The 12,150-nt window shown below is 38.1% G+C and overlaps 1 protein-coding gene across 2 annotated transcripts in view; it reads right to left on the bottom strand.

Annotated features, from left to right (window-relative positions):
* LOC131521809 (A disintegrin and metalloproteinase with thrombospondin motifs 16) overlaps positions 1-12,150 on the bottom strand; it is an 80,777-nt gene that overhangs the window by 60,257 nt on the left and 8,370 nt on the right. For both annotated transcript variants that reach the window (XM_058746889.1, XM_058746888.1), the window contains exons 4-5: positions 1,468-1,777; positions 776-978 (exon numbers count right to left, since the gene is read on the bottom strand). In XM_058746889.1, the coding sequence (XP_058602872.1) occupies positions 776-978; positions 1,468-1,777 (513 nt within the window). The remainder of the gene's footprint in view (positions 1-775; positions 979-1,467; positions 1,778-12,150) is intronic.

The raw sequence follows: 12,150 nt of genomic DNA on the forward strand, positions 1-12,150 counted from the left end.
AGACTCACTTTGACTTTTAGCAATCATTAACTAGTCCATTCGGTCAACCAGATATGCCACAGTGAAGTGAAAACACATGCTCTGACCTCGGTTTGACATCATTCTGCATGTATTCAGAGCATACTCAACCACAGAATACTGGGAAGTGAATGCATGGATGAGAAGATGGACAAATGGATGCATCAATAGCTGGATAGATACATGGGTGGATCCATGGATGATCGATAGACAGATGGACGCATGGATGAATGGAGGTATGTATGGACAGGTACATGGATGAATGAATAGATGGATGGATGCATGGGCGGATACATGGATGGATGAAAAGATGGACGGACGGATGGATGCATTGATATCTGAATGATTGCACAGATGGACAGAGATCGATGCATTGATAACTGGATGGATACATGGATGATAGATAGACATATGGATGCATGTGGATACATGGATTAATGGATGGATGCATTGATATCTGGAAGGATGCATGGACGGATGCATGGATGGATACATGGATGATAGAAAGACTGATGGATGCATGGATGGATGGATGAATGGATGGACAAAAGGATGCATCACTATCTGGATGGTTGCATGGATGATAGATAGACAGATGAACCGATGGACGAAAGGATGCATCACTATCTTGATGGATAGATAGATAGATAGATAGATAGATGCATGTACAGTACGGATGGATCCATGAATTAATGATTGCATGTATGGATGTATGGATGCATGGACAGACAGATGCATGCATGGATGGATGACTTACCATGTTAAGAACAGTAAGCACATATGTGGTTATATTCTCATGGCCGTGATTGTCCATCATCTTACGGTCGACCACCACCAGGGTCTCCACATTTAGCCTCTTGTGCGTCTGAGGTTTGAACATAATGGCTCGCTTCCCTCTGGGCATGGACTTATATTCATCCGGAAAAATATAGATATCATTCTCAGGAGGTTTAGGCATGTCTGAAACACAGGACCAAGACAATATCAACACTAGGTCACACAGTCACTGCTGGTTCCCTAAAGAAAATGCATTACTAGTTCAGCAAATAGCTGAATCTGTGTCTGGAAAACTCCAGCCGATACGAGACATTAATGCACGCCATGTGTGTCAAACTGTATTAGCTGTTACCTCACGTCCCACATAAGATTTGGTTACACAGTTCCTAAAATATTACTCAGAGTTCAAATGCAGTGTGAGGATGTGGTGTTTGTTTAGAATAGGTGAAGATAATTAATCCCTGACCAAACACAATACAGGTGTGATGATGTCATGAAAACATGTTCAAACTGACCCTTGAACAGCTGTGACCTCTTTACATATGAACATTGTCTAAAATAAACCCCTGTCCTCCTAATGAACGTCTCTGGCAGTCCAGCACCATGTAATGGAAAGCAGCTCAGTGTTAGAGACTCTGAAGGTGCAGTTGGAAAGAGAATGTCCTTACATACATTTCTTCCGTCTTCCACAGAAGTGCTGTCTCTGCCGTGTGCCGTCATGACTGTGCAGCATACGCTGGTACTCCTCTGGATCCGTCTGTGTGGTTCTCCACAGATACGGGACAGCTGAATCTCTTCTGTTGACAGTCTTTGGCTCAGTTGACCTCCTGTTTCTGCCTCTGTTGGTCTGTGCTGGTGTGGCTCTCTTGTATAGGATGTGGGGATGGTGGTCAGATGAGGCTGAGAAGTTCTCCAGAAGTGCCTGATGTGGATGCAACGGCTTCAGGAAATAATCCGCACCCTGAGTTCTGATTAAACCTGACTGGAGGGAAAACACACTGGTCAATGCCTCGCCATCTGATCAAGAAACCCTGCACTCTTCATGCTTCATACTCACAATATGTGTGTGTGTGTATTTCCTGCAGGAAACAAAAGTGCTTGCAAGGCGGAAAAATAGATACAGGAATGCAAGCGCATCCAGAGAAATTACATCTAGTGATATACTGTGATGTAGGTTAATGTCATCGAAGGCTGTGATTTAATTAAATAAATATATTGCATTCACCGCAGTGTTATTTGAGCTGATCTACGATGCTGAAACACAATATAATGAGCTGGATGCATGTAAATAAACACAGTAGCGCTTCACACTAAAACTGCCAGTGCATACATTTATTTGCAGACACACCACCAAAATAAAAGCTAGATGGTTTAACATTTGAAAATGAAGAGTTTATATATAAATATTAGTACTGTATTTTTACAGTTGTAAAATAAAATTAATTGTATTATTATTTTATGGTACAATTGAGTAGAAAACTCTTTTTAATTGTAACTTTATTTATTAATAATCACAGTAAAAAATCATTTTAATATTTATAGTTATAAATATTAAATAAATAGGTTGAAAACAGTGGCATATGAAAAGTCACCCGGAAGAACTTTTTTTTTTTTTTTTTTTCATAATTTCGATCACTTTTTTTTTATTAGTGAATACTCATTTTTAAAGCTTTTCCCAAGCTGTTAAGCCCTAACAAGATGGTCTTCAGAGTAAAACGTAATTTTTAGCTAATTTATTAATTCTGTCTTTAAATTATTTTCTATGCATACACTCTAGACATTCTAGAATGATTAATTCTTTCTAAACATAGCTTTTCAATTCATCTATTAAAATTACTTTTTCATATTGCAGAAAGACAAAATGTTGCAATGTCAATTTTTCTCAATGTGCAATAAGAATTAAATATCACAAACTGAACTCTGACACCCAAATTTAAAGATGCATGGTTTGGAGCAATGTAAGCAATTTCATAAGCTCAAAGCCTAGTCTGGCCACAGTTTAACAGTGGCTACAAATGATATTAAATACATGAGAGAAATAACAGACCAATTGCAATTCAGTATGCAAACAGATGCAAGACAGAAGATAAATTGCAATTCAAATAATTAATCTTAAATGAATGTATAAAAATTAAATTAAAAAAAAAAACTCAGACTGAAATGATCTGAATGGAGTCCATACATTAAGCAGTTCAGGTTGAATTACCCGCTGACGTTTAATACTTCGTGTAAGAGGCTGAGAACAGATGCTGAGCCGTATGATTGAGGAACACCAGCACAGCGTTTTGCGAACACTGTCATAATGCTAATGTGCTTTAGGACATAAAACAGACACTTTGTTAATGTTCTGAAGACGCCTTTAGTTTCTCAAAAGCAAAAACCATCTGGATTAAAGATGCATTAGGATGATTTCCCAAGCGTGATTCCGGTTCAAGAAGCAGTACAGATCACATTTGAGGTGCAGTACTTGCACATCGTGCCGACTCTGAGTTCAGTTTATGACATAAACGCCCAAATTACACTGCTTTGGAGAGCTGTGCTGTCATTAACACTAACAAGCTTCACGTCCATCACAATCTGGAGATCCCAAGGACTCTTCAAGCCCTCATCCAAATGTCACGGCAGGTCAGAGTGAGAACTCGTTTGCGCCGCTGCTTCAGTGCGGTCTGATAATTATCCTCAATTGGGCTCCGAGGATAAGCTCCTCTCCAAACAAACAGAAAAGCCCTTTTGAGAACCTGTTTGAACCCAATGTGCATCTGATTAGCATTCGTCACTGCCAACAACACTTAAGTTCATCGCACGGCAATCATACACACAATAGGCTGTAAAACATATGCTGAACTCTGGGAAGAGAAGACAGATGCAAAGCCTCTTCGCTTTTGAGTTGAGGATTTGTGCTTGAAGGTGAATAAGAGACACATTCAGAGCTGTCTGGAGGACACGAGTACAATCAAGGACTGAAGTCTTTAATGTGCATTTGAGGTTGATTTTTAATGGTCCTTAATGTGAAGTGAGCAGATGTTTATGTGTACATGCTTTTCACAATCATCTACATCTCATAAACGCTTACACAAGTGTAACTTTGAAGAGTGTATGTCCTGTCTACAGAGGTTAATGTTGATCTACCCTGCTTAAAACACTGGTTTATGCCCTTTTTCCCCACTTTTTTGATGCCAACACAGTCGAGCAGAGATCTGGTCTCACTTGCTCAAGGAACACTGCCCTCACTCCACGCTTAAGTAATCAGCGAGCGAAGCCATACAGGTCTCGCCAGACTAAACAACCCTGATCCAAGTCACAGTGTGTGTAGGGGATACACATCTCGTCACGTAATTAACGCCTGTATAGGAGGTAACTGCTGACAGATTTCAACACTTTTCAAACAACGCTCACGCGATTCTGGAACTGCCCACGATGTGTAATGATAATTAGACACTTTAATTAACACAGCACACGTATCCTGTATGTTTACAGGGAAGTATTGAAAAAAGGGAGGTTGCCAACTCTCAAGCATTTGCAGTGAGATACTACAGAACATCTCACGGCAAATAACAAGACACTGCAAAATAAAAGGACACAACTCAATTTGTCTTGAACTTCAAATGCACTTATATTCATAGAGTTTAATTGGAGCTGCTTACCGCATCAGATGGCGACAGAGGGCTTTACCATTTAATAGGTTAAGGTACAATTATGCACATATTTCCATTTTGCAACAGTTTGACATTGGTATAACTGAACCGAACTACAGCAAATGCAAATACTTGCATGTCAATGAGACGTGCAATTTAGAGCATTATTTTAAATTAATATATGGTATTTTATTCATAATAAAATTTATTATGTTAAAAAAACTTAAAAAACTGCCGATTTATAAAAAAAGGCCTAATATTACCCATATCAGCTTTAATGGAATCATCAAAATAACAAAAGCAATCAAATGTCAAAAGTTTGTCAGAAGAAGTATTCAAAATTGATCATTTAACCAACAGTTTGCGAAAGACTGGCATAAAATAAAGGCATAAAATAATGTCTTCAGAATTATCCATACATGTGAAAATGGGCTGCGAATTGAACAAATAGTTTTAATCTGGCTCAAATGAATCATTGCAGGTTTTTTTTACTGATTAAGGCATAACACAAGCCTTCTTCCCCTTACAAATGGTTGTCAAAAGCAACAGTGCTATGAAATGTATCATATTTTGTGAGAAAGTGTGATGTTCTTGAGCAAAACAGGCACTATTTTAGGAATCATCACTGCAAAATTATTTAGAAACACGTACTGGATTTCATTGAGCAAATATGATGCAAATAGTGATTCTACATTTTCTTTCTGCTATACAAACATGCCATAACATGCAGAGCATTCAAAAATAAATGCAATTTTTGGCTGGTAATATTAGCAAGCTAGCTAAGCAGTCTATATGGCAGGTATGAACCGTTTCTAAAAAGTGCAACATTAGGATGAAGTATTTGGGTAATTTGCATTACTGAGGTGAAATTAAATATGAATAGTTGGATCCTTAAAACCTCAAACAGGTGATTCAGCTCATCTCATCAAACTCTCATCAGCAACACGACTGATCCATTAACACAAAGCTATGAGCATGGACGACTCTGATTTATGACCCGATTTATGATCTTGGATGGGAATTGATGTCACTCCATGTTAGTGGCAGGATTTTATAGAGCTGAAGAAGGCAGCAATAAAATTGATGTGGATGCCTAAAAATATTAGACGGAATAGATTTCAAGCCGAAAAGAGAGTCACAAGTCAAGAACCACTGGCTGTGGATCAAGATTTTTAAGTTCGTTAGGCTAGTTGATATCATTAGCAGCTGTAAGCAGATTAATCCAGTCGTTTCCAGAGCAGTGATTCCAGGCTCCATCAAGTGAACAACACCTGGGACTTAATCTCACCCCAAGACCAAAGGTCCTACAGTCAAGCATTTGATCCTTTATTGGACGCTGAGGACTTCAAAGAGCAAAATTACCCAGTTGTTTTGGTGTCAAGGCAGCAATCCTCATGAGATACGCTCGTCTTCTGTCACCAGATCACAGGGTTTAGTCAACAGAAGCGACCTTTGCCAGAGCCGAGGCTTTCGGGCTAGACGTAGGATGAAGTTCAGGCATGACTGGTCACTCCGCATGACTCCAGCCTGCTGCTCTCATGTTGGGAGTTTCAGCCGTTGTCAAGACTAATTCCCAAAGTTGGGTCGATTTATGGCGATTGCGCTTTCATGCTGTTTACACACTCGATGTACGTCTTCCAGTCAGTCCTTCCTATCCGTCCAAAGTTTAGTCAATAGAATCCCGCAGGATTGCAATTATGGCTTCTATTTAGTTGAGATAGACCGTACGAGATCTCAGTGACATAATTCAGACAGACAGTGAGAGACCTTGCAGTGACCCCCTGTCGTGTTTTCCATTCGATTAAATCCACATGGTGTCTTTCAGATATAATGCACAATGCTTAGTGTTCATCCTCTGTGACATCACTTCCAGTTACCGAGCCCGATTTACCTCAGACTGTCGGACAACTTTGATTTGCTGATGACCTTTGCTTTGGAGACCCACTGGAAATTGTTTCCAGAGACACTACAACAGAGAACCTGCTGACCTGTGTTCAGATTAAACACAGCCAAGAGACATGTACACGTTCTTCACCTTCGCCTAGAGAGGTCTGCCATCTGACAAAGAAAACTAAACTGGCATTTCTTTTAAATTTAATGCCACTCCATCTTAAAAGAGATAATACAGTCAAAACTGAACATTTTATCATCATTTACTCACCCTCAAGTTGCTCCAAACTTTATTAATCTTTTTTATTTTTCTATTTTGTTAAACACAAAATAAGATGTTTTGAAGAATTTTTGTTGCTGGTAGGTCATTTTTGGGTGAACTATCCGTTTAATAACCCAACAGCAAAATTCGTAAACCTTCTCAAATTGATCTTCAGAGAAACAGATCCCAGTAATCTCCCTATAGAGTTTTAGAAAAGGTCTCAACAATGTCTCAAACTCTGCTCAGGTTTTTCAAGATCTCTCTGTCTCTGTATGGCAGGGGTTCTCAACTCTGGCCCTCCAGGTCAACTAACCCGCAGAGTTTCACTCCAGCCTTGATCAAACTCACATGACTGTAACTATCCAGTTACCCTGAAGACCCTGATTGGCTTGTTCAAGTGTGTTTGATTAGAGTTGGAGCTGAACTCTGCAGGAAAGCGGAAAGAGCTGAGAACCTTTGCTCTATACCTAAGGCCAGTTTAACTATATCAAATGCAGCTCAACACGACCTATAAAAGAACAACATATGAGTGATAAAATTCTCTTTGTTTTTGTTTTCTCTACTGGGAAAACAAATTAATTCTACTGTTCTGAAAGGTGCAGAATGTGTTGACAAAGATTTGCCGTGCAAAAATGAAATTCACTGTTGTTGTAAGAGCTTGAATTACAATGTTCAAGAACTGCTGGGACAAATAAAACTCTAAAACAGCAAAGAGATTTAATTCGAGAGACAATTTTCATCAACCTCCTTCTTCTCAAATTGATCTTCAGAGAAAAAGAAGACCCAGTAATCTCACTCTAGAGTTTAGAAGAGGTCTCAATAATCTTTCAAACTCTGCTTAGGTTTGTCAAGATCTCTCAATCTTCTAGGGGCTCTCAACTCTGGCATCCGAGGTCCACTTACAGTACCTGCAGAGTTTAGCTGTTCTATATTCTTTCAGTATACAATATCAAATACAACATAACTTCAGCTATAAAGAGCAACACACAAGTGATAAAAATCTCTTTAGGACTGTTATTTTTCGCCATTTTTTGATGGGAAAAGAACTAAATTGTACCGTTCTGAACGATGCAGGATGTGTTGACAAAGATTTCCAGTGCAAAAATTAAATCCATTGTTGTTGTAAGACTTTGAATTATGCAGCTCTAGAGCAGCTGGATGATGCAATGGATAAACAAAACTCTAGCAAAGAGATTTCATTTGAAAGCCTCCTTCGTAAACCTCCTTCTTCTGAAACTGATCTTGAGAGAAACAGATCCCAGTAATCTCACTCTAGAGTTTAGAAGAGGTCTTAACAAAACACTGCTCAGGTTTGTCAAGATCTCTCTATACTCTTTCAGTATACAATATCAAACGCAACATAACTTGAGCTATAAAGAGCAACACATGAAAGATAATATTCTCCGCTGGAAGAAGAAATTAATTCTCCTGTTCTGAAAGATGCAGAATGGGTTGACAAAGATTTGAGGCACAGGAATGAAATTCACTGTTGTCGTAAGAGCTTGAATTATGCTGTTCTGGAATGATGCAATGGATAAATCAAATTTTAGTCAAATTTATATCAGGCACAATATAAATATCAAATTTGGTCTAAAGCAACTGCCAAATGGGAAACGGGACAATTTTGAAGGAAACCATAAATTTGATGATCTATCCAGGGAAATCTGTACCTTTCCATTTCTGTCAGCAGGAAACTCAAAAATGTAAATCAATTTACACACATGGCACTTAGCGTACAGTTTAGTGTAAGCAAACAGTGCAAATCCATGTTGTCAAGCGGGAGTGGTGCTGCTGACCGCATTCCTGCATAAGTAACACGTAAGAATCATCTGCCACAAATCTGTGCCTCAGTCTCCCAGGTCCATGACAAGCTTAACTAAAAACAAATGTCTGCGCTGCCTCCTTAAATACCTCTCATGAAATTACACACTGAGAGCTACAAGGTGCAAATAGCAGTCATAAAGCGCCAGGAGACGGGCTGAGACGCTACCTGGGAGAAAAATAACAGCTGGGAAATGGGCAGATCCAGGCACGACCCTACAGGAACTCTAATCAAAGGAGCTGAGCGGATATGAGGAAACTCTGAGCGATGCACCTGACACTGTTCCTATTTCCATGAGAGAGAGGCCTGTGCTTGCCTCGCCGCTTTTAGAAGCTGAAACCGAACCTCTGCTCTCCACAGAGCTGCTATAAGAGTTTATATGCCAGCTGAAACTATTTGAGAAGGGTGTCAATGATTCGTTTTTAAATCCTCTTACATCATCTCAGTGACTAACTGTTGCTGTTCTTGTCGTGAAGAGGCAGATTGGGTCTTAACTCCTTCCTGGACGTTGCATTGCATAAACACTGACTGTACATATCAAGGCTAAATCAACTTGAGCTCCTCAGAAAAGCCACCTCCAGCAGGACCGCATTTATCCTTGCACATTAACGACGACCTCCCGCCAACAATTAGTCATCAACGGCGCCTCTTTCTGCTCTGTTTTTACAGGGCAGATCGTGCTACGCTCCATTTCTGTTCATTATAAATAAATATGTTAGTCTTTAATTCTGTCAGTCCATCAAAGCCACATTTAAAGCCTGTAGAGTGAAACAGGGAATTGTTTTATGAGGGATAATAATGTATATATTTTGGAAAAGAGATCTGAAGAGTTGCTGCGGGTTGCATGGCTTGGTTTTCAAAGCCTAATGATGAATGCTTAATCATAAGCATTATGGGAAATTTGGTGAAAGACGATGAACCAATGCACCAGATTCTGCTATGGAGCAGCTTGGGATCAGAAATCAAACATGATTTCTTGGGGTCTGAGTGTTTGTTTTTGTTTTTAATTAAGAGTGAACAAAATCAGTCCAATATAACAGGACCTGTACCAAAAATAGACACTACAAACTCTCAGTTTAGACCAGTTTTGGACTGCACTGTCTTAATGTCCCAGTGAACAACTCTCAGATTAAATATCTTTGAGTATTTCCCTTCTAAATCCTTAAAGTCAACTTGAAACAGCATTATTAACCCATTTAAATGCCATAATGTAACATAATAGGAATGTAGGGAAGGATTTTTCTCATCAGAAACTGACTGGATTATGAAAAGTGACCATTCCATACCTGAATGGAGTTGTATTGGTTATGTTTACGCTACTTTTCTTTGTTTCTTAGTGCTTGAAAGTTTTGGACGCCACTGACTTTGATTCTATCGACAGCTGAAATGCTCGTTAAATATCTTCTTTCGTGTTCTGCAGAATAAAGAAAAGTTTGGTGAGTAAATGATGAAGGATTTGTAGGTTCCTTTAACAATCAGACCAGGAACATTTTGATTATATGCTGCTTTTAAAACCTTCCCCTAAGTAAGTATTAATGTTTTCCTTATTTAAGATGTGTTATCCACAGTGTTGTGTCAGACGTGTTGGAGGTTGGGTGTCCAAATGTAGATTTATGACTTCAGCTAATGACTGACATCACTCACAATTAGTCTGTTATTGCAGACTGGCGTCACTTCAGAAAGACTTTCAGCACAGAGTTTCCATGGCATGGCACCCGTTTCAACCCAGACTGCCATTTCCAATGACCCTTCTAATTGGCATCCCATGTGCCACCACTAAAGACAGCTATTGTAGCGTTTTGTATAAAGCCGTCAGCTTGAAATCACTGGGGCCTCAATAGTCCAGTCCTCATGCCTTTAAACTCACATTTGGGACCTTTTATGACAAACTCTGACTCTCATCAAAGCCCTGCCAACCTCCAGTGGTGATCTGCCAAGCCGGGCTCCGCCATTCAAAGTGAATTTATACACAGGCTTTACTGGACACATTAGGAGAGACGGAGTTAACTAATGACTCTGCACCGCTGCTAATCACATCCAGCTGGAGACAGTGTGATAGTCTACAACATTACACTTCCAACAAATATTTCAGCTAGTTATAGACCCAGTACATTTACAATGACAGTAAGATTTGAGCTGCCTCCGTTTAAAGGCTGACAATCACATAGAGGTTAAAAGCCATTGGGAAATTAACAGCCATAAGATTAACTCTGAGTAAAAAATCTGATTCGGACCCTGTTCAGAATGAGTTCACTGCTTGCTAAGACTTCTTTCTCAATGTACTGTATATAGTTCTTAGATTTAACACCAACTTCATTCACACCAGGTGTGATGTCGTACTGTTAATGCTGTAAATCTCCATTTGACATACTGTTGTGACCAATGTTCCCTCTAATGATTTTTCTTGCTGAGCAAAACTTTTCTTTATTGGGCGGACATTTCGCCACCTGAGCAAAAACATTCTTTATGCCAGACCTGTACATCACACACTTTTAACTTTAATGTGCTATTTATATTTTATTTGACCCTTGATGTAACTAAATGATGTACATTTTAGGTTATCTGAGAAAACATTTTTACAGTACAATACACTGCCGTTCAAAAGTTTTGGATCAGTCAATTTTTTTAAAGAAGTTTCTTAGGCTCATGAAGGATGTATCTATTTGATTAAAAAAATACTGAATATTATTTCACAAAGTAATATTGGGAAATATTACTGCAATTTAAAACAAAAGTTTTATATCCGAATATAGGCCTACTTTAAAATATAATTTATTCTTGTGAAGCAAAGCTGAATTTTCAGTGTCACATGATCCTTCAGAAATCATTCTAATATGCTAATTTATAATCAATGTTGGAAAAAGTTGTGCTGCTTAATATTTTTTGGGACCTGTGATATTTTTCAGGATTCTTTGAGAAATAAAAAGTTAAAAAGATCATTTTGTTTATTCAAAATATACATTTTGTGTTACAATATACACTACTATTCAAAAGTTTGGGGTCAGTAATTATTATTATTTTTTTAATTAATACTTTTATTCAGCAAGGATGTGTTCAATGGATAAAAAGTGATAGTAAAGACTTACATTGTTAGAAAATATTTATATTTTTAATTAATGCTGTTCTTTTTAACTTTTTATTAGCCAAATCAAAGAAAAAAGATTCCAAGAAGATATTAAGCAGTACAACAGTTTCAACACTGATAATAAATCAGCATATTAGAATGATTTCTGAAGGATCATGTGACACTGAAGAGTGGAGTAATGATGCTGAAAATTCAGCTTTACTTTAGAGGAATACACTATATTTTAAAATATATTAAAATAGAAAACCAATATTAGAAATCACAATAGCCTAAGAGTTCACAATATTACTGTTTTTTTGTTGTTGTTTTTTCTCTGTATTTTGATCAAATAAATACAGCCTTGATGAGCATAAGTGACTCCATTAAAAAACAAGGTTAATTATTTATTAGGTTTATAATATAGGCCTAACATAATATAATATCAAAACAACTGAAGCATTTAAACTGAGATCTGTAAGTTATTTATTTATTCTTTTAAACGTGAACGTGAATTCTTATATACCTATCTAAACATCCCTATGAAGTACAGCTTGCACAATACACCTGTGTGTGACTGTAAATGTCTCAGAGTTTTGTTAACGTTACCATTCTGTACCCATCATCCGCTATTTCCAGCACTTAATCAAGCCACTCTTCTTTAATACATGAGGACGTGTTATTT

This window comes from Onychostoma macrolepis, chromosome 16 (assembly GCF_012432095.1).
Source record: "Onychostoma macrolepis isolate SWU-2019 chromosome 16, ASM1243209v1, whole genome shotgun sequence".
In the NCBI taxonomy this organism is placed as follows: domain Eukaryota; kingdom Metazoa; phylum Chordata; class Actinopteri; order Cypriniformes; family Cyprinidae; genus Onychostoma; species Onychostoma macrolepis.